The sequence below is a fragment of the Engystomops pustulosus genome, chromosome 3 (genome assembly GCF_040894005.1).
Source record: "Engystomops pustulosus chromosome 3, aEngPut4.maternal, whole genome shotgun sequence".
Taxonomy (NCBI): Eukaryota; Metazoa; Chordata; class Amphibia; order Anura; family Leptodactylidae; genus Engystomops; species Engystomops pustulosus.
The window spans coordinates 12,306,438-12,330,668 of record NC_092413.1 but is presented as its reverse complement, the minus strand read 5'-3'; the positions used below and the strand labels follow the sequence as shown (position 1 = coordinate 12,330,668).

The window sequence follows — 24,231 nt, the reverse complement described above, 5'->3', positions numbered from 1 at the left end:
GAGCTGATCACAGTTATGATATAGGGTCCTAGTGCTCATTGGTATTGTGGATGGAGCTGATCACAGTTATGATGTAGGGTCCTAGTACTCATTGGTATTGTGGATGGAGCTGATCACAGTTATGATGTAGGGTCCTAGTGCTCATTGGTATTGTGGACAGAGCTGATCACAGTTATGATATAGGGTCCTAGTGCTCATTGGTATTGTGGATGGAGCTGATCACAGTTATGATATAGGGTCCTAGTGCTCATTGGTATTGTGGACATAGCTGATCACAGTTATGATATAGGGTCCTAGTGCTCATTGGTATTGTGGATGGAGCTGATCACAGTTATGATGTAGGGTCCTAGTGCTCATTGGTATTGTGGACATAGCTGATCACAGTTATGATATAGGGTCCTAGTGCTCATTGGTATTGTGGACGGAGCTGATCACAGTTATGATGTAGGGTCCTAGTGCTCATTGGTATTGTGGACATAGCTGATCACAGTTATGATGTAGGGTCCTAGTACTCATTGGTATTGTGGATGGAGTTGATCACAGTTATGATATAGGGTCCTAGTGCTCATTGGTATTGTGGACAGAGCTGATCACAGTTATGATGTAGGGTCCTAGTGCTCGTGACCACGTGGTGTAGACTTGGCAGAGTTTGGAGGTCCAGGGAGGTTTCCCATCTCCTTTGTGTATAAATCCCCTGTACCTGCGGCTCAGGATAGTGACTTTCTTTCCACCCCTGTTGTCTTGTGCACATATTTACTCTCGTGTGATTAAGCTCTGAGATTTTCCTGTCTCCTCCCAGCAGTACAGAGCCGGCTGACAGGCACCTGGCCCCTTATTTATACCTCTGCCGACAGCCAGCGAGTCACAGTCTATAGACGGACACTCAGGGGAGCAGGCATCATGTCAGGGGCTGCAGCCAAAGTTGCCAAAGACAGGGCAGTGGCCGATGGTCTGGGTACAAACCAGAACCCGGTGAAGTACCTGAATCAGGACTACGAGGAGTTACGGGCCCAGAACCTGGCAGCCAAGACCCTCTTCAAAGACCCAGAGTTCCCCGCCTGTGTATCTGCCCTGGGTTACAGGGACTTGGGACCAAACTCCGCAAAGACCAAAGGAATTGTGTGGAAGAGACCCTCGGTAAGAGAGCCTGTCCTACTGTTACATACATGTATTAATGTGTTGTATATTTGGGGTAAATTGGGCAGTAGTAGGGTGCTCTGTCCTATCCAAAAGTGGTGGTTTGGAAGATAGGTCACCCACAAATCTGATGATAAGTGACTAAATATCTCTACAAATTTGACTTGAAGTTTAGGGGACAATGTTTTTTGCAACAAAAACAGGGCAAATTTAGCCAAATTTTGCTAGACGTCACACTATGGCACAACCTGCTAGTTACATTTTACGACCTCTTGGCCTATGTGGTTATAGAAACTTTAGTCATAAATACAAAAAGTTTCGGATATCATTAGTAATATTAGGCACATTCTAAGGGGAAATAAGGTACAAATAATTTCCCCTTGGCACAGGCTTCCAAAAACAACCCTAAAAAGTTGCATCAAAGTGCGTCCTGACGACACTGGCCGGAGAGAGCTACTTGGGGCAGAAGTAAAATATCCAGTTTGGTCTTCAAAAAACGTGACCTTACAGACCTCACACCAGAGTCTCGCACCAACCAGAAGCTGAAAAGTCTGGAGTTACATTAAAAATATTGCAACATTGTAAACCTTCAATTTGGCTTTTGCACTTTTTTTATCCAAAAAACCTGACCAATATTGGTATGCAGTCACACGATGAGTTTGGTTCACACCATCAGGGGTTGCTCAGGGCCATCATATGAATAGTACAACATGTGACCATTTCATTGGTGAGAGAACCTATCAGCATCTTTATGCAGCAACAACAGAGGTGTCATACAGGGGAGCTGAGGCGGATATGTAGATGTCACTGCCCATATATACAAAAAAGAGAGAGAGCTCGTCTCCCAATTCTCAGACTTCTCTCCACATTACTGGAGAAATGTCACCACTCCTGTTCATATCTCATTGTTTCTGGTGTGATCATCGTGCTCCTGGTCTCATCTCTCCATTGATGTTCTCATATCCTTGTTTCTGGTCTCCTCTCCTCGCTCCTATTCTCACCTCTCCATTCCTGGTGTCATCTCTCCATTCCTGGTGTCATCTCCTTGTTTCTGGTCTCATCTTTCCATTCCTGGTGTCATCTCCTTGTTCCTGGTCTAATTTCTCCATTGATGTTCTCGTCTCCTTGTTCCTGGTCTCCTCTCCTTGTTCCTAGCCTCACCTCTCCATTTATGGTCTTATCTCTTTGTTCCTGATCTCCTCTCTACATTACTGGTCTCATCACCTTGTTTCTTGTGCTACCTCCTTGTTCCTGGTCTCACCTCCTTGTTCCTAGTCTCATCTCTCCATTCCTGGTGTCATCTCCTTGTTCCTGGTCTCTTCTCCTTGTTCCTATTCTCACTTCTCCATTTCTGGTCATATCTCTTTGTTCCTGATCTCCTGTCTACATTACTGGTCTCATCCCCTTGTTCCTGGTCTCCTCTCCTTGTTACTGGTCTCATCCTCTTGTGCTACCTCCTTGTTACTATGTTCCTGGTCTCATCTCTCCATTAATGTTCTCATCTTCTTGTCTCTAGCCACATCTCCTTGTTTCTGGATCCATCTCCTATTCTCATCTCTCCGCTTCTAGTCTTATCTCCTTGTTTCTGGTCACGTCTCTCCATTCCTGGTCTCATCTCCTTGTTTCTGGTCACGTCTCTCCATTCCTGGTCGCATGTCCTTGTTCTTGGTCTTTTCTCCTTGTTAATGGTCTCATCTCCTTTTTGCTGCTCTCATCTCTATTAATCCTGATCTCATCTCTTCGTTCTCCAGTCTTATCTCCATGTTTCTGGCCTGATCCATTCTGGGGTCATCAAACCCTAGAAAATAAACCCTAGTAGCTCCCAAATATGTTATCTCTTGTAGGACCTGCTCAGCTTCGTGTTAGAGTTTGGGACCTTCTGAGGATTCTATGGTGGTCCAGAGCCTGGACTTCTCCCAATTTCCTAATTCTTTTGGGAAGAGACATTTTTATGCCTCAATGGGTTGTCTACCCTACACCACACAGCAGAGACTCGCCTATTAAATCCTCTCTGGATCTACTCCCTGAGGATTCTGCCTCCTTTCATACTGAAAGCCATCACTTTCACAGTCCACATGACCTCCCTGCCAATCCTAGCCTCAGAATTCCCGCACCATATATGTAACCAATAACACGTTACACAAAATTATAAACTTTAACATTACATTCTAATGATTGCATTTCCATAAGTTTTCACTTCTGCTGCAGTGCCCCCACAGGTGAAATGAAGTATTACACTGTTCTTGCTTAATTCAATGGACTGTCCATGTAACGTACAGATGAACTCGGTCCTCCAGAGTGAGAAAGATTATAAGACAATCACTCACCATGACTTTCTGCTTATTGGTGGATACAGCGTATAGAGTGCGGTATAAATATATGAATACATACTATACAGCTCGTTATAAGGGTGAACTAATGGCTGTTTTTTGGGGTGTGGTTGGTAATGCCAGATTTTTGCATCCAGTGACTTGATAAGGAATGTGTTTTGGCAGCAGCACAAGGTTCATAGGAGGAATTGTGTTATATCGTAGTGTTTAGGCCCTTATGGCGGTATTATATACGGAGCTGTTATATATCGGTATTATTAGAACACATCCTATAACAATAGTTATTATTATTATATGGCTCCGGGACATTCCACAGTACTTTATAATCCAAGTTCTACATGTACTGACCCAATCAGATAAGTTACAAACTAATGTACTATTCAGAGAAGAGGAGGGGAGACCCTGTCCACAGGAGCTTACAATCTATTGGGAAATAAAGAAAGACTTTGGTGTGTCATCTTTTATACAAAACACGGAGGTCCCAGGGTGCATACCCCATCATCTGTCCATATCTTAGGATTTAGGGAATTGAATGCGTTTAGAGGTGCATTCTAGAGAATTGGTGCAGCACAAGAGAAGTTATAGGGCTAAAAGCATAAAAATTAAGGGACATTTTTACATTATTACACCACAGTCATTGTAGGTCTAGTCCCAGTCTTAAAGGGGTAATTCCATGAATTTTATATATCCCCTCTATGGACAAAAGGAGATCGTAAGTCTCCCTGTGAATGAAGTGCTGAAGCTCATTCAGAACACGTAGTTCCCCTTCCCCCATTCCCTATATCTGAGGTCCATGAAGTCCATGTGATACTTCTGGGTTTGTTTTCATGGCCCTTTAAATTGCAAAATGTTCTCATACACCCAATACCTATTAATACCAGCCCGTAACATTCTGGACATGGCCGTGCGCTGTATGGCGGCACTATGTATAGTCGTTTTATGGCAGGTTATTTCCAGCCTGGTACATGGGACAGTTTTATTGGTATAGCCTTGTAATCTCCACCTGGGGTCCGGTGTCCACTATACTACAGGATGCAGGGATCCGAGGGGGGGGGGGGGATCAAAGACAATGGGAGGAGGGGGGGTTACTGCAGTAAAAGTGATAACTACTAGTGGGGACAAATAAAGTGAAGATATTTATCAGCTTCATGTCAAGGATTATATAGGAATGTGGTAGTTATAGGGTTAACTACACTGAACCTCCAGAGGAAACTTTACATTGCACCTAACAGGGTCCCCCATACAGTGCATAGAAGACCCCCCACTGCTGAGAGGGGACCCACAGGTATCACATGACCTGTAATCTCCATAATAACAGGGCAGGATTTTTTAGACATTACTTAGGTATTATAGGGAAGTATTATTAACACACTGTATTGCAGTATTATTTCTACCTTGTATGATGGTATTATTCACACACAGCCGGGTGATATTATTTACTATCCTAGAAGGGCAGAATTATTTACACACTTTGCTGCAGTAGTTTATAAACTTTGTATGGAAGTACTACTCAGACATTTCCTGGCAACATTGTTAGGTATTGTATAGCAGTGAAGGGCAGTATTATTTAGACAATGTACTGCTAAATTATTTGGACACTACCTGGCAATATTATTCATTGTATGGTAGTATTATTTATACATTGTATGTCAGTATTATAAAGCTATCGTCTGCCAGTATTATTTAGTAACGTTTGACAGTATTATGAATACCTTGTATGGCAGTATTATTTATACTCTGTAGGGTAGTATTGTTTAAACATCAGGCAGTATTCGTTACGTAGTATCACTGGGCAGTATTATTATTAGACATTGTCAGGCTGTATTATTTAATATTGTGTAGCAGTATTTTTTAGTATTGTGTGACAGTATTATTGATACCTTGTATGTCAGTATTATTTAGTATTGTGTGACAGTATTATTGAAACCTTGTATGTCAGTATTATTTAGTATTGTGTGACAGTATTATTGATACCTTGTATGTCAGTATTATTGAGTATTGTGTGACAGTATTATTGATACCTTGTATGTCAGTATTATTTAGTATTGTGTGACAGTATTATTGATACCTTGTATGTCAGTATTATTTAGTATTGTGTGACAGTATTATTGATACCTTGTATGTCAGTATTATTTAGTATTGTGTGACAGTATTATTTAGTATTACACGGCAGTATTATTACTACCTTGTATGGCACTGTAGGGCATTATTATTTATTTTATTGATATTTAGACATTGCATGGCAGTATTATTTAGACATCTTATGGCAGTATTATTTAGACATTGCATGGCAGTATTATTTAGACATCTTATGGCAGTATTATTTAGACATTGCATGGCAGTATTATTTAGACATTGCATGGCAGTATTATTTAGACATCTTATGGCAGTATTATTTAGACATTGCATGGCAGTATTATTTAGACATCTTATGGCAGTATTATTTAGACATTGCATGGCAGTATTATTTAGACATCTTATGGCACTATTATTTAGACATCTTATGGCAGTATTATTTAGACATTGCATGGCAGTATTATTTAGACATTGCATGGCAGTATTCTTAGTAATATGTGACAGAATTTCTTAGACATTGTGGAGCTGTATTATTTAATATTGTAAATGTGCCCCATTGTCATACAGTACTACTTAGTATTATTTGGACATTGTATGACAGTATTGTTTATCATTGCGTGACAGTAATGTTTACAGATTGTAAATAAAACATTAAAAGATGTTAACACATACAATGGGAATTAGATGGCTGCAGTTTTTCCCCTCTCCCCTAACAAATGTATAAATGATGGATATCAAACAGGGCTCTTATACATTGGGGCAGATTTACTCACCCGGTCCGTTCGCGATCCAGCGGCGCGTTCTCTGCGCTGGATTCGGGTCCGGCCGGGATTTATGAAGGTAGTTCCTCCGCCGTCCACCAGGTGGCGCTGCTGCGCTGAAAAGCATCTGAACGCGCTGGAGTTCACCGGCTCGGGCCGAGTGCAGGTAAGAGCGCCCTGAGCGACACATTTTCCGTTCTTAAATGCGGCATTTTTTCCGAATACGTCGGGTTTTCGTTCGGCCACGCCCCCCGATTTCCGTCGCGTGCATGCCAGCGCCGATGCGCCACAATCCGATCGCGTGCGCCAAAATCCTGGGGCAATTCAGGGGAAATCGGCGCAAATCGGAAATATTCGGGTAACACGTCGGGAAAACGTGAATCGGGCCCTTAGTAAATGACCCCCATTGTCCCAAGCCCATGTATATTTATACTCTATATATACACATATAGAGCAGCCAGTGATGAAAAAAATTACCAAAAAAATTGCATAGGCCAGTTCACAAGGGGTTAAAACCCCCTTTGTTGTCCGGAGCCATATAAAACAAATAAGCGCAGGTGAAGCGGCTTCCAGTGTCAGGTCACTTTCGGTGGTCACATGACCCGTGTTTAATGGCTGTAGCGGCGTGGTGTGTGTACACTGCCCGAGTCACGTGACATCACACAGAGAGACATATGATATGTGCAGGGAAAATCACAATAATCCTGGAAAGCTCCTTTAATCCCCCCCCCCCTCCCATTCTGTCCATGTGATTATTATCCCAGTGTCCATATCTTATCTCCAGAGCCTCCTCGTTATCTCTAATTGTTCTGTCTCTTTAAGTCATTTGTTTTTTTCTTTTGATCCTAAAGACCCGTCCACCCAAAGCGGCAATTATTAACATCAGAACAATTACCCGAAATTATAACAACCCCATCTCATCTAAGACAAAAAGTAATTGGAAAAATTTGTCATTTATACTTAAAGGGAACCTGTCAGCAGGTGTGACCATAGAGACTGCAGCCAGTGTTATGTAATGTCCCTGGAGAGAGGTGTAATTAGACCTTTGTGTATGTTTTAGTAGCAGCAGGACTGTGATATATGGATTTATATTCCATTATTGTACTAGAGGCAATTCCTAACACAGCTGTGCTCTGTGCTCTCTGCAGCCAGTGTGAGATATTGTCCCTGGAGAGATGTACAATCAGACCTCACACTGCTGTGCTCTGTGCTCTCTGCAGCCAGTGTTATGTATTGTCCCTGGAGAGATGTGTAATCAGACCTTACACTGCTGTGCTCTGTGCTCTCTGCAGCCAGTGTTATGTACTGTCCCTGGAGAGATGTGTAATCAGACCTCACACTGCTGTGCTCTCTGCAGCCAGTGTTATATATTGTCCCTGGAGAGATGTGTAATCATACCTCACACTGCTGTGTTCTGTGCTCTCTGCAGCCAGTGTTATGTACTGTCCCTGGAGAGATGTGTAATCAGACCTCACACTGCTGTGCTCTGTGCTCTCTGCAGCCAGTGTTATGTATTGTCCCTGGAGAGATGTGTAATCAGACCTCACACTGCTGTGCTATGGTCTCTCTGCAGCCAGTGTTATGTATTGTCCCTGGAGAGATGTACAATCAGACCTCACACTGCTGTGCTCTGTGCTCTGTGCTCTCTGCAGCCAGTGTTATATATTGTCCCTGGAGAGATGTGTAATCAGACCTCACACTGCTGTGCTCTGTGCTCTCTGCAGCCAGTGTTATGTACTGTCCCTGGAGAGATGTATAATCATACCTCACACTGCTGTGCTCTGTGCTCTCTGCAGCCAGTGTAAGGTATTGTCCCTTGAGAGACATGTCATCATACATTTGTGTATGTTGTTAGTAGCAGCAGGACTATGAAATATGGAGTCATATCGTTTAATATTGTTGTGCATGTTGTTAGTAGCAACAAGATATGAAAAAGGAAATGAAATAATTTATGTGAAATATGGATTAATATTCCAGGATTGTACTGGGGGTGTGTCCTCACACTTCTGTGTTCTGTGCTCTCTGCAGCCAGTGTTGAGTCCCTGGATAGCCTTGTGAATAAACCTTTGTGTATGTTGTTAGTAGCAACAGGACTGTGAAATATGGATTTATATTCCAGGATTTCCAAGAGCACTGGGGGCGTGTCCTCACACTGCTGTGCTCTGTGCTAATTGCATTGTGCTGCTCCCCTCTCCCCTCTGAGAAAAAATTGTAGCATACATCTAGATAAATGCTACATTAATTACTAAAAGTGTGTGTGAGGGTAAGTTGTTTTATGCACAGAGCAAAGTGCACAGCAGTGTGAGGACATGCCCCTAGTACATCCCTGGAATATAAATCCATTCCTCATAGTCTTGCTGCTACTAATGGCATAAACAATGTCCTGCAGTAGATGGCAGCTGTTCCTTCTGACCCCCACCAGAGCATGCATGTCTTCTCCATGAGAGGAGGGGAGTAGCTGGACACCTCTACTGGTGACGGATCTCACAAATAGGATTGGGCATGTAAAATTCAACATGTCTGATCCACGTGATCCATTATATAGAGACATTCCCAATATACCTTTGCAATTTTCCAGCAATCTATTGTTTTATTCACTATTCAATTTCTATCTTTATAAATCCGGTGCACAGTGGGCGGGGCTAGTCCTGCTGGTGCACCTGTTTTTTTCTTTCTTCATCTTATTAGCATAGCAGATATCAACCATAGTAAAGAGCTGGCGCTGGGGAATCATGGGTAGCACAGAAAGAAGAAAAGGGATGCACCAGCAGGTGTGGCCCCGCCCCCAGTGCACCAAAGAGCTAATTTGCTTGAAGATAAAAATTGATTTCCCTCTGAAACAACAGATCAATGAGAGACAGAAGAGGGGTGACTCAGAAGCTGATTGGGGTGACTTGGGAGCTGGCAGAGCTTTAAAGCGAACCTGTCACCAGGTTTTACCCCACAAACTATTAGCCCCCTCAGGTAGAGGATGAAATGTCCTTTCTAGGATTCCCTCTTTTATATGAAATCTCATCCATCTCCCTATAAAAAAATATCCTCTTAAGTCAGGCAAATATGACTCTTCTCTCCTCATTTTCATATGAGATGAGTCAAGTTTAGCGCAGAGGTAAAGTCACTTCAAATGCCCGTATATTCTGTTCTATAGCACCTAGAAACAGGCTGCTGGTGTCAAATTAAAGATAAGAATCTCATCTTTTAGATCACACCAGGCTTGTTTTGTGAGCTACAGAATCGGAAATACAGTAGACATAGCTGGAAAAGTAAGCTGCAGGTAAAGATCCAGTTCTCGCCTATTTTTTTAACTGCCTGTGGGTCCAGTTCTGTAGCTCACAGAACCATCAGCCTGATGTCATCTGAAAGACGAGATCACATTTCTAGGTGCTATAGAAGAGAAGATAGGGGCTGTACCCCTGTAACCACTAAACTTGACTCATCTCATGTGAGAATGGGATGAGAAGAGTCATATTTGCCTGACTTTGGTGACAGATTTATTTACAGGTAAAATATGAGGTTTCTCCTAAAAGAGGGAATTCTAAAAAAAGACATTGAGGGGACTGGGAGTTCAGTGGTTAAACCTGCTGACAGGTTCCCTTTAAGGGTTAATACAGTACAATGTGACACATAATGGGCCGGAGAGTCGCCGTCGCTTTACTGTAAGTGCACAAAGTCCAAAGGTTGCAAATAATTCACCGGAAACAGACGGGAGATTTACCACTTAGATACAGACGGCAGCGACTGAAAAAGATTCAGTGACTTCATATTCAAGACAAAACAAGATTGAGAAATTGAAATTTTTTGAATTTTTAAAATTTTTCTAAATTCTTTTTACACATTTTTTTATATCCGAATGGATTGGCCTAGTGCGTCGACAGAAGTATTAGCCCCACCCCTTCATGACATCATCACAGTCACTCCGATGAACTGATGATGTCACTACGATAAACTGATGATGTCAGGCCAAAACCTGATGATGTCACTCTAATAAACTGATGATGTCACTCCTATAAACCGATGATGTCACTACGATAAACTGATAATGTCACTGTAATAAACTGATGATGTCACACCAAAACATGATGACGTCACTACGATAAACTGATGATGTCACTCCTATAAACTGATGATGTCTCTCCAATAAACTGATGATGTCACGCCAATAAACTGATGACGTCACTCCTATAAACTGATGATGTCACACCAAAACATGATGATGTCACTCTAATAAACTGATGATGTCACTGTAATAAACTGATGATGTCACACCAAAACCTGATGATGTCACTCTAATAAACTGATGATGTCACGCCAAAACCTGATCATGTCACTCTAATCAACTGATGATGTCACTCCTATAAACTGATGATGTCACTACGATAAACTGATTATGTCACTCTAATAAACTGATGATGTCACTCCTATAAACTGATAATGTCACTGTAATAAACTGATGATGTCACACCAAAACTTGATGATGTCACTATAATAAACTGATGATGTCACTACGATAAACTGATGATGTCACTCCTATAAATTGATGATGTTACTCCTAGAAACTGATGATGTCACACCAAAACATGATGATGTCACTCTAATAAACTGATGATGTCACTCCTATAAACTAATGATGTCACGCCAAAACCTGATGATGTAACTCCTATGAACTGATGATGTCACTGTAATAAACTGATGATGTCACTCATCGCCTCCCATTCATGAATCAGTGTGGGCAGTGAAACAAACACAAGGGATAACCTTTACCTTCATTCAGAGCACTAAGACACCCAGAGATAATAAGGTTACCGCCCCCTTGACTAGTATGAGCAAATGTACATATTAAAAATCCCGGAGGCCACATCTTTTGATTTGGTTTATGGATATTTGATGAGGGGAACAGCAGTGATGTATTTTATTCAGCATTTTGCACTTGTTGTAACTTTTTACCTGGCAGAAATATAAATATGTCAGGATAGAACCTAAATGTCTGAAAGGTGGATGTATTGTGTATACAGTCACCTTTTAGGAGAAGGAAGGTCTCCTGATATTACCATACAAGAACTCTGAATTAACTTTACCCCTGCAGCCTCTAAAATTGACTCATCTCAGGTAAATATGACTCTTCTCTGACCATTGTCACTTGATGTTTGGAGATTTTTTTTTTATAGGTGAACAGGTGAGAAGTCACATAAAAGAGGGAATTCTAGAAAGGATATTTCATACCCGTCCTGGAGTTGGACTGAGTTAGCTACTGTCTTACAGGATATCCTGTCCCCAAAATTCTGTTCCGCCTCACAATGTCCATAATACTGACAGACCTATTTATTTTATAGGAAATATGTGAGAAGCCTCATTTCATCGTAGACGGAGCGACGCGTGGAGATATCCGGCAAGGGGCTCTCGGTAAGAATCCAAAATGGCTGCTCATTGATATTCATTAATTAGAGGAATATGTATGAACTGTCCACTACTCCCCAGCCCAAATGGTTCCGTATAAAGTGTAGTAAAGGGTCATTCAGTCTTAATTTGCTGGGCCTTTAAAAGGGACAATGTTTATTCAAGTCCTGCCAAAAGTAGATGCAGTTCTAAATTGGATCACTGCTTAAAGGGGTTGGCCACACTTTTACATAAATTCCCACGTGTCTTTACTGCCTAAATAATAATCCCTGAATGTTCTTCAAGTGATGCAGCAGTCCTGCTACTTACATTTGTGCTGTGTGCAGACTCTCCGTGATTCTTTCTCTACGCGGCTGAGCTCTGATGAATAGGAGGAGCTGCAGCAGGAGATTACGACACATCTTGGTCCCTCCCCTCTTCTTGTCTCTATCATTGAGGACGGACTGGGAGAAAGAGATACTCTTTCTATCCCAGGACCTGTAGTATTGCAGGCAGAAACACTAACAATGGTCGCAGGCTGCACTGCAGTCTATGAGATGATTGTCTCCACCTAGATATAATATTATTTTTCTTCTTAGAGACATAAATTTATGTTTTTATATATAATAGTAAAGTATTCCACAAGAAATAACAGCAAAAGTGTCATTGATGCTATTATGTTGGATAATAAACAGGAGCTTGGAGCCCCTGAGGCCATTGTGTGAGCCAGCGCCGTGTGCCATTCATTGTATGGGCCGTGCTGCTGATAATCTACATTATCTCTCTTACTACTTTCAGAAAAAAAGGGCCAAGGGCCAAGTTAGTCACAAATCAAACACTGGGGAAGGAAGGTGGAGAGTCTTGTTTAATAAAGGTGGATGTGGAGAATACAGTCCAGGAGATTAGCGGCCGTGTAATTCCTTACCTGATGATCTGTGACACAGAGAACATTTGGACTATGCGGCTACTACAGCCGGGACTGGGAGAATATTATATGATTATTATGATAAGAAAAGGCCTTAGCATAAATTTATATCCCAGACCAAACCACAAAAAAAAAAAAATCTAGAATCCCACACTGAGCCCCTAAATAAATTCATAACTAACATTAAAGGACATCTACCACCAGGATGAAGGATTGTAAACCCATGCACAATGACATACTGGTCTGTGCTCCTTCTAGCAGGGTCCGCTCTTTTTTAAACTTCCTATGATCTTGTTTTTAAGAAAACACAGCTTTAAAAATTATGCAAATGAGCTTGAGGGGCTCCAGGCTCCATAAACACTTATGTAGCCCGGAGCCTCTCCGACTCATTTGCATAATTCAAAAGCCTTTAAAAAAAAACAGGGCAAAAGAAGTTAAAAGAAGAGCAGATCCTGCCATAGGGGGCGCACAGCAGTATGTCATTGTGCTTGGTTTACAATCCTTCATCCTGGTGGTAGATGTCCTTTGATTCAGACCCCTAAATACATTCATGTTCCAACTCAGGTCCCCACACTAAACCACAGATAAATGAAACCTCGTAGTTAACCCATAAATAATTCAGGCCTCAGATCAGACTCCAATATTATTTCATATTCCACACCAGGACCCTAAATTAATTTTGGTGTATTAAGACCCTCAAAGTTGCACTCCCTGTAGTAACTCAGATCATAGTACCAATGCCCTAAAGGAATCCAGGTCTCGGACCAGACCCTAAAAATAAATCAGACCCCACACCAAAGCCCTAAACTTGTCAAACCTCGACATCAGAACTCAATAGTAATCACTGAACTGAACCCCTAAATTAACTGAAGACCTAAAAATGTATCTACAGACTACCCCAACCCCCATGTGATATGGTCCAGAGTCCAGTATTTAGATGTTTAATCATAGCACCCCCTGTGTTCAGTGTTTAACTTCTTATGTACCGTATTTTTTGGACTATAAGGCGCACCAGATTATAAGGCGCACCATCAATAAATGCCTGCTAAAATGTCTAGGTTCCTATATAAGGCACACTGGACTATAAGGCGCACCAGATTATAAGGATGAATGACCAGCAGGTGGGAGACCTGTGCACAGTTCAATCCAGCTGTTGTCTGTAAGTGCGGTTCATATATAAGGCGCACTGGACTATAAGGCGCACTGGACTATAAGGTGCACCTGATTATAATGATGAATGGCCAGCAGGTGGCAGACCTGTGCACAGTTCCAGGCAGCTGTTGTCTGTAAGTACGGTTCATATATAAGGCGCACCAGATTATAAGGCGCACCTGATTATAATGATGAATGACCAGCAGGTGGGAGACCTGTGCACAGTTCCAGGCAGCTGTTGTCTGTAAGTATGGTTCATATATAAGGTGCACTGGACTATAAGGCGCACCTGATTATAGGGATGAATGACCAGCAGGTGGCAGACCTGTGCACAGTTCAAGGCAGCTGTTGTCTGTAAGTACGGTTCATATATAAGGCGCACTGGACTATAAGGCGCACCTGATTATAAGGATGGATGACCAGCAGGTGGCAGACCTGTGCACAGTACAAGGCAGCTGTTGTCTGTAAGAACGATTCATATATAAGGTGCACTGGACTATAAGGCGCACCTTTGATTTATGAGAAAATCAAAGGATTTTTTGTGCGCCTTATAATCCGAAAAATACGGTATGATCTTTTTTTTTACATTTCTGTCTCCATCTGAGTTTAGTTTTTGCTGTGATTTGATACTGGAGGCAGAATCAGGAACAGTGACACCGGCGTCACTGCTGTCTATGAGAGAATTTACTACAATTCCAGCAGCTTCTCTTTACAAGGAGAATATCCTGGGATACAGAGATGTCATTCTACATTTCAGTACATTAAACTTCTGAACAATCTTAGATATTAATCATAATTAATAATACTAATTACCAATAATAAATGAATACATTTTGAAATAGACTTTTTAGCACAGTGGGGGTCATTTACTAAGGGCCCGATTCGCGTTTTCCTGACGTGTTACCCGAATATTTCCCATTTGCGCCGATTTTCCCTGTATTGCCCCGGGATTTTGGCGCATGCGATCGGATTGTGGCGCATCGGCGCCAGCATGCGCGCGACGGAAATCGGGGGGCGTGGCCGAACGAAAACCCGACGTATTCGGAAAAACCGCCGCATTTAAAAACGGAAAATGTGTCGCGGAGCTTGCACTTACCTTCACTCAGCCTGGCTCGGTGAACTCCAGCGCGTTCCGATGCTCTGCAGCGCAGCAGCACCACCTGGTGGACGGCGGAGGAACTGCCTTAGTGAATCCCGGCCGGACCCGAATCCAGTACAGAGAAGGCGCCGCTGGATCGCGAATGGACCGGGTAAGTAAATCTGCCCCAGTGTGTATGCAGCTTTGTGCACCCGCCTGGCATTGAGAATGTCCTCCCTCTAACAGGTGACTGCTGGCTCCTGGCTGCTGTAGCGTCTCTCACGTTGGACCAGGACATCTTGGCTCGAGTTGTCCCTGAGAACCAAAGCTTTGAGAAGGATTATGCCGGCATCTTCCACTTCCAGGTAACAGGATCAGAATTCTGTATTTTGTCTTGTTCTCTAGACAGCGACATAATTACAATTCTGCCACCACTGTCCTGTGTATTCTGCTGGATCGCCCACGACCACCCATGATTGCCCGCGACATGCTGCTGCACCAGGCGCCACCTGACGCCTCTCCTGAGCCTTCAACCTTCGGGAATTTCGGAACAGAATTTAGGACAATCAACATAATCATGTCGTCTGCTAGATGTATACAATGAAGTGGATACCCTGCACTACCCCTTGAGGACAATTCTCTCCTTAGTGCCCTTCTCCAGTCAGGGATAAAGGTTGCACTCAGGTGGTGCTCAGCTGGTCAATAGAATACACCAATAATATCACTATAGTGAAGAAAGCAAGAAGCGGCACTCACCGGACTCGTGCAGAAGATTTATTCAAAACCACAGAGTTCAGACGTTGGACATGGTGCAGACCGCGGCAAGCGACGGGCCGTTTCGCGCCTGTGTGGCGCTTTCTCAAGCCTACAAAGTCGCGTCTCCGGAGCTGTCCCTCTTAAAGTCGACTTCCGGTGGCGTGCCGGTCATGTGACGCAGCACTTCCGGGAGTCGGGAGGAGGTGAACGCCCCCGGTGACGCCACGTTGCTCAGCAACACAACAACATAGAAAACATTAAAGCAGTATTCATGGGAATGCCCTTGCGGTAACGAGATCGCCGTAATTATGCTAAGTCTGTCAAACAAGACCGGACTAATCGATCGATAAAGGCATAATCACTAAGGGGATATAGGAAATACTTATGCCTATATAGTATATATGTCCTAGCATAATGGGGTATAGAAAAAGACCACCTGAGATAGTGAAAAAGAAAAAACAGTGTAAAGAAAAATAGTGAATAGGCGATCTCGGTGAGCAAAGGGTAAACCCAGGAGACAGTCAAACCAGATGCACAGATAAAATGTACAAGTATACGGCATTATGACTTTTTTCTATTGATCTTCTTGGTTATACGGGCATATGTTTATCTATCTAAATAATGGCACAAGTGGGGAGCTGTAAGTCGTAGCACACAAAGGTACTGCAGTCTCGTTTTTTCAAAGGAGATGCAGTCATCTCATTTAATATTCCTTTTTATGTTACATTTTATTTTTTATTTTTTTGCTCCTAATCGTCTTATGACCCTCCGATAATAGTACTTAGAATAGAGGATGTTCTATTGTATATATTACACTTCTGCTCAACCTGTGCCCAAGAAGACACTAAGGTCATTTCTATCATTAAGGCCCAGCCTCCCCATGGCATCAAACCGTATAATGTGTTTTGCCTCACGGCGTAACAATTCTTTTTCCTTGTTACCTCCCCTCGGATCCTTTTCGACCCTTTCGAGGCCAGCAAATTGGAGTACCTCTGGGTTACTTCCATGTTGTTCCCTTATGTGTTCAATGATTCTGGGGCAGCCATTGCCCGTCACTATAGATCTACAGTGTTCCCTAAAGCGTACAAAGAGACTACGAATAGTTTTTCCTATGTAGAAACGTCTACACGGACACCAGATTATATATACCACATGTGTGGTTCGACACGTTATGAAGGAGTTGACTTTCCATTTAATGCCACCCATATCGATACACTTAGCCTGGCTGTTAAATTTGCAAAAACTACAGGATCCGCATCTAAAATTCCCACTAGGGATGCTGCGCTCTAGCCATGTATTTTTTGTGTTTTTTTGAGAAGAGAACTGGCTACTAACTAGATGGTTCCTGATAGTTTTACTCCTTCTAAATGAGATAACAGGTCTCTGCATAGTAATTTCATTTAGTTGGGGATCGTTTTTCAGAAGGTCCCAATTTTTGTGTATGGCCGTTCGAATAGCATCCCCATGTGGGCTGTATCCAAAGGAGAACGCAAATCTCTCGCTCTCCTTCGGGCGTGCCCCTTTAGAATTCTCTGAGGTTCTAACTGTGTCATGCCTTTGGGGGGAGTCTATGGCTTTTTTTAAAGCTGTCTCGATGACTTGTGTAGGATACCCCCGCTCTAATAATCTAATCTTTAAGTCATGTGCTTGTGATCTGAAGCCTGTCTCAGTGTTGTTAAGTCTCTTTATTCGTAAAAACTGGCTATAAGGTAAACTGTCACGGGTGTGCTTTGGGTGAAAACTGTCGTATCGTAATAGGGAATTAGTGGCTGTGGGTTTTCTGAAGGTGGTCGTAATGAGGGTTTCCCTTTCTATATTGACTCGTACATCCAAGAAGTCCAGCCTCTTTCCCCCAAATACAGAGGTAAATCTCATATTCATATCATTGACAGTATTCAAATACCCCACGAACCGTGAGAATTCATCCTCTGGGCCATCCCAAACTAAAAACACATCATCTACAAATCGCAGGTAAGTTTTGATATATTTAGTAAATGGGTTGTCAAGAGAGAACACAAATCTGCTCTCAAATACTGCCAAAAAAATGTTGGCGAACGTGCAGGCCACGGGAGTACCCATGGCCGTACCGGTCTTTTGAATATACCATTTCTCATCGAATATAAAGGCGTTATGTGTGAGCACGAAAAGTAGACCTTCACAGACGAACCTGATGTACTTTTCCTCTTTTTTTGCATTTTCTAATACCGTACGGACACTCTCCACCCCCGCCTGATGCGGGATACGCGTATAGAGGCTCTCTACGTCGATAGAGGCCAGATGAAAAGTATCTTGCCATTCAATATCTCGTATGGCCTTCAAAAATTCACCCGTATCCTTCAAGTATGAAGGGATATTTTCCAAAATGGGCCGCAGAAGCCAATCGAGATATTGAGAAATAGGTTCAGTGAGTGACCCAATACCCGCCACAATGGGGCGCCCAGGGGGGTTGGAGAGTGTCTTATGTACCTTAGGTAAAAAATACCAGTTAGGGTATTTTGGGGAGGTGGGGAGGAGTTTTTTTGCTGTTTTTTCAGAGAGTATCTCATTTTCGACACACCATCTAAGAAAAGAACGTAGTTGTGTCTGGAACTTCGTTGTAGGGTTTGAACTTAGCATACTATACGTATCTGCGTCTCCCAGTTGTCTATGCGCTTCCTGCGCATAATAGATTCTGGTCATGACCACGACATTGCCCCCCTTGTCGGCCGGTTTAACCACGAGGTCATGGCGGGATTGGAGCCAAGAGAGGGCTCTTCTCTCAGCGCCAGTTAAGTTATCCTTGACCTGTGGATAGAGAAGAGCTTTAACGTCTTCTTTTACTCTAGTGGAAAATAGCTCGATCGGTGAGCCGGCAGACAAGGGGGGACAAAAGGTGGATTCAAGGCCGCCTCTAAAGCGGGTTTTTTGCTCGGGAGTGTTTTCTGAACATGGGTGTCTATAGTCGTCGTTAATCTCTAATAGAAGCTGTATATCGGCCTCATCTATCTGGGGTTCCAGGCCAGGTGCTATGAAACCCAGAGGACTTATATGTGTTGGTACTTCCCCCTCTCTTACTTTCTCATCTCCTGTGGTGTTTTTATCACAAAAAAATTTTTTTAAACATAATTTTCGTGTAGCTTTAAATAGATCAATCTCGAATTCAGAGGCGGCCTTGAATCCACCTTTTGTCCCCCCTTGTCTGCCGGCTCACCGATCGAGCTATTTTCCACTAGAGTAAAAGAAGACGTTAAAGCTCTTCTCTATCCACAGGTCAAGGATAACTTAACTGGCGCTGAGAGAAGAGCCCTCTCTTGGCTCCAATCCCGCCATGACCTCGTGGTTAAACCGGCCGACAAGGGGGGCAATGTCGTGGTCATGACCAGAATCTATTATGCGCAGGAAGCGCATAGACAACTGGGAGACGCAGATACGTATAGTATGCTAAGTTCAAACCCTACAACGAAGTTCCAGACACAACTACGTTCTTTTCTTAGATGGTGTGTCGAAAATGAGATACTCTCTGAAAAAACAGCAAAAAAACTCCTCCCCACCTCCCCAAAATACCCTAACTGGTATTTTTTACCTAAGGTACATAAGACACTCTCCAACCCCCCTGGGCGCCCCATTGTGGCGGGTATTGGGTCACTCACTGAACCTATTTCTCAATATCTCGATTGGCTTCTGCGGCCCATTTTGGAAAATATCCCTTCATACTTGAAGGATACGGGTGAATTTTTGAAGGCCATACGAGATATTGAATGGCAAGATACTTTTCATCTGGCCTCTATCGACGTAGAGAGCCTCTATACGCGTATCCCGCATCAGGCGGGGGTGGAGAGTGTCCGTACGGTATTAGAAAATGCAAAAAAAGAGGAAAAGTACATCAGGTTCGTCTGTGAAGGTCTACTTTTCGTGCTCACACATAACGCCTTTATATTCGATGAGAAATGGTATATTCAAAAGACCGGTACGGCCATGGGTACTCCCGTGGCCTGCACGTTCGCCAACATTTTTTTGGCAGTATTTGAGAGCAGATTTGTGTTCTCTCTTGACAACCCATTTACTAAATATATCAAAACTTACCTGCGATTTGTAGATGATGTGTTTTTAGTTTGGGATGGCCCAGAGGATGAATTCTCACGGTTCGTGGGGTATTTGAATACTGTCAATGATATGAATATGAGATTTACCTCTGTATTTGGGGGAAAGAGGCTGGACTTCTTGGATGTACGAGTCAATATAGAAAGGGAAACCCTCATTACGACCACCTTCAGAAAACCCACAGCCACTAATTCCCTATTACGATACGACAGTTTTCACCCAAAGCACACCCGTGACAGTTTACCTTATAGCCAGTTTTTACGAATAAAGAGACTTAACAACACTGAGACAGGCTTCAGATCACAAGCACATGACTTAAAGATTAGATTATTAGAGCGGGGGTATCCTACACAAGTCATCGAGACAGCTTTAAAAAAAGCCATAGACTCCCCCCAAAGGCATGACACAGTTAGAACCTCAGAGAATTCTAAAGGGGCACGCCCGAAGGAGAGCGAGAGATTTGCGTTCTCCTTTGGATACAGCCCACATGGGGATGCTATTCGAACGGCCATACACAAAAATTGGGACCTTCTGAAAAACGATCCCCAACTAAATGAAATTACTATGCAGAGACCTGTTATCTCATTTAGAAGGAGTAAAACTATCAGGAACCATCTAGTTAGTAGCCAGTTCTCTTCTCAAAAAAACACAAAAAATACATGGCTAGAGCGCAGCATCCCTAGTGGGAATTTTAGATGCGGATCCTGTAGTTTTTGCAAATTTAACAGCCAGGCTAAGTGTATCGATATGGGTGGCATTAAATGGAAAGTCAACTCCTTCATAACGTGTCGAACCACACATGTGGTATATATAATCTGGTGTCCGTGTAGACGTTTCTACATAGGAAAAACTATTCGTAGTCTCTTTGTACGCTTTAGGGAACACTGTAGATCTATAGTGACGGGCAATGGCTGCCCCAGAATCATTGAACACATAAGGGAACAACATGGAAGTAACCCAGAGGTACTCCAATTTGCTGGCCTCGAAAGGGTCGAAAAGGATCCGAGGGGAGGTAACAAGGAAAAAGAATTGTTACGCCGTGAGGCAAAACACATTATACGGTTTGATGCCATGGGGAGGCTGGGCCTTAATGATAGAAATGACCTTAGTGTCTTCTTGGGCACAGGTTGAGCAGAAGTGTAATATATACAATAGAACATCCTCTATTCTAAGTACTATTATCGGAGGGTCATAAGACGATTAGGAGCAAAAAAATAAAAAATAAAATGTAACATAAAAAGGAATATTAAATGAGATGACTGCATCTCCTTTGAAAAAACGAGACTGCAGTACCTTTGTGTGCTACGACTTACAGCTCCCCACTTGTGCCATTATTTAGATAGATAAACATATGCCCGTATAACCAAGAAGATCAATAGAAAAAAGTCATAATGCCGTATACTTGTACATTTTATCTGTGCATCTGGTTTGACTGTCTCCTGGGTTTACCCTTTGCTCACCGAGATCGCCTATTCACTATTTTTCTTTACACTGTTTTTTCTTTTTCACTATCTCAGGTGGTCTTTTTCTATACCCCATTATGCTAGGACATATATACTATATAGGCATAAGTATTTCCTATATCCCCTTAGTGATTATGCCTTTATCGATCGATTAGTCCGGTCTTGTTTGACAGACTTAGCATAATTACGGCGATCTCGTTACCGCAAGGGCATTCCCATGAATACTGCTTTAATGTTTTCTATGTTGTTGTGTTGCTGAGCAACGTGGCGTCACCGGGGGCGTTCACCTCCTCCCGACTCCCGGAAGTGCTGCGTCACATGACCGGCACGCCACCGGAAGTCGACTTTAAGAGGGACAGCTCCGGAGACGCGACTTTGTAGGCTTGAGAAAGCGCCACACAGGCGCGAAACGGCCCGTCGCTTGCCGCGGTCTGCACCATGTCCAACGTCTGAACTCTGTGGTTTTGAATAAATCTTCTGCACGAGTCCGGTGAGTGCCGCTTCTTGCTTTCTTCACTATAGTGATCGTCTGCTAGATGTGATCGGGCCGCGTCTGGGCAAGGCATGCTGGGAAATACTGTATACGAAACATAATAGAATTCATGTGAGATGCAGCTATCAGGGGGTGTAACTACAGTGATATCAGACATAGCAGCTGCGATGGGGCCCGGAGTGTCAGGGGGCCCGGCACCCCACACTAATGAATGGAGGAGGTGCATTGTTATATACAGGGTATATGGCACTGTATGTCAGTGTGTAAATGCTGTATGTATATATATATATATATGTATATACTGTATGTATGTATACTGTATAATATGATGTATTTACTATATGTGTGTATTTGATTTGTATATAATTTATGCATAAATGAGTGTATTAATGTATGTGATTGAACAAAGTCAGAAATTTATATATTTTTTTACGGGTAAGGGGGGCCCCATTCAGTAGTCTGCTATGGGCCCAGCCTCTTCTAGTTACGCCCCCGGCAGCTCTGGATGTGAATGGAGTAGAAGACATGATGAAGAGTAACCAAACTTATTCAACACCTATGAATTTATGTTTTTTTTGTCACAGTTCTGGCAGTACGGGGAGTGGGTGGACGTTGTCGTGGATGATCGGCTGCCGACCAGAGACGGACACCTGATGTTTGTCCATTCAGCAGAGGGTGATGAGTTCTGGAGCGCGTTGCTGGAGAAGGCCTATGCCAAGTAAGTCATCCTGCTGCTACCTACAACCAGGGTAGGTACGGGACATGAAATGTCACTAGGCATCCAGACGTCATTGAATAACACTAAAATAGTCACCAAGGTCAAATTGTGTCTTTATAAAGCTCCATTTCTCATATATTTAGTAAGTAAGAGTGAAAATCTTGAACTTTGCCTTCCACCACTAGGGGGAGCTGATCTGGACATGGATTTATTTGCTTATTGGCTTTTGTATATTTCTATATAAAGTCAGCTCCCCCTAGTGGTGACTAGAGGTGGACAGAATTTTACAATTTCACTTAATGGTGACATCTAGTGGTGAACTGACAGTACTACACCCTGTAGATCACAGTGTGAACATGACAAAGTTGGAAAAAAATCTTTAAAACTGTAATTTTCGTTAATCCCATCCATGTCTCATGCTGTCAGGTTGAATGGATCCTATGAAGCCCTAACAGGAGGAAGTGCAATCGAGGCGATGGAGGACTTCACCGGAGGGATCTCCGAGCAGTACGAGTTGAAGAAGGCACCGGCTGATCTCTTCCAGATTATACAGAAGGCTCTGAAGGCGGAGTCACTGCTCGGATGTTCGATTGATGTAAGAAGGAATTATATCTCGTATAATGATGGGATGTCATCCAGACAACTACGTGGAACGTGAAGCCCCATGTATAGTGATAACTGATGGTAACATATACAGGGCCATGTATGGTCAGGGAAGTTATGTGAATAATAGGTTTCAATGATCTCCAGCAGGGGGCGCCCCAAGTATACAGAAAAACCATGATCTAAATACAATATACAATGTATAGGTTTTTCAAGTGTCTCCCTCAAGTGGAAAAGTTATGAACTGCAGCCTTGATACAAGTGGAATATCTGTGGAATAGCCTGCCTCTGGCGCTACCACAGCAGGGACAGCAGAGAGCTTCAAGAAGGGTCTAGATGCCTTTTTACACCTAAATAACATTGATGCTAATGTTATATAGAATTGTTTCCCCTAAATCCCTTCCTCATTGAACCATTCCTTGGTTGAACTTGATGGACCTGTGTCTTTTTTCAACCCGTATAAACTATGTTACTATGATAGTGAGAATAAACTTGTCTCTACTGGGCAAACTAGGAACTACACCCATCATCCATCATATAACATTATGATCATCATACAACTACATCCACAGAATCTAGACTGTTGCTTGTCTCCCTCTAGTGGTCAAAGAATAAACTGCAGCCCCCATATATAATAATTGCCAATGGACAGACCGTGAACTGCAATTCAGGACTGTGGAAAAAATAAATTTTTGTATTATTTAATTTTTAAGCTCTTTTTTTTTTTCTATAGATTACAAATGCTTATGAAACTGAAGACATCACAAGCCGGAAACTGGTGAAAGGACATGCCTACTCCGTCACCGGTGCCGAGGAGGTAACATGAACATTGATTATATAACATTTGGTAATATTCCATGTAATTTTTTTATCCCTTTCTTCCTTTATGATCCTTAATTGACATTTCTGATGTATTTGGGCTCATATATTTGCTCATGATATGTGCATGGACCCGCTATGGCGGCACAAGGAGCCCCTATATGGCGGTATTATATAATGACAGCATTGGATTATAAGTCCTGTAGTCCAGTGTCACATATGAATTTGGGGGATAGTAGTAACTCACACTTCCCCCTCTCCACCCCAGGTGCTCTACCGAGGGAAGACGGTGCAGCTCATCAGAGTGAGGAATCCCTGGGGAGAAGTGGAGTGGACCGGACCCTGGAGTGATGAGTAAGGACTCAATTCATATAAACTCCATCTCTTATATCAGTCATAGGGGTCGTGGGAGGTGTGACTGCCCCCTGCTGCTTCATTGTAGTAGATTTGTCATAAATATTTTTCCA

General features: G+C 42.8%; 1 protein-coding gene across 1 annotated transcript in view; it reads left to right on the top strand.

Moving 5' to 3' along the window:
- Window positions 1-821: 821 nt before the first annotated feature.
- The window catches only part of LOC140120981 (calpain-8-like), a 45,744-nt gene continuing 22,334 nt past the window's right edge, over window positions 822-24,231 (top strand). The window contains exons 1-7 of the mRNA XM_072140068.1: window positions 822-1,137; window positions 11,635-11,704; window positions 15,079-15,197; window positions 22,209-22,342; window positions 22,769-22,937; window positions 23,679-23,762; window positions 24,033-24,118. Coding sequence (XP_071996169.1) covers window positions 901-1,137; window positions 11,635-11,704; window positions 15,079-15,197; window positions 22,209-22,342; window positions 22,769-22,937; window positions 23,679-23,762; window positions 24,033-24,118 — 899 coding nt within the window. The 5' untranslated portion in view covers window positions 822-900. The remainder of the gene's footprint in view (window positions 1,138-11,634; window positions 11,705-15,078; window positions 15,198-22,208; window positions 22,343-22,768; window positions 22,938-23,678; window positions 23,763-24,032; window positions 24,119-24,231) is intronic.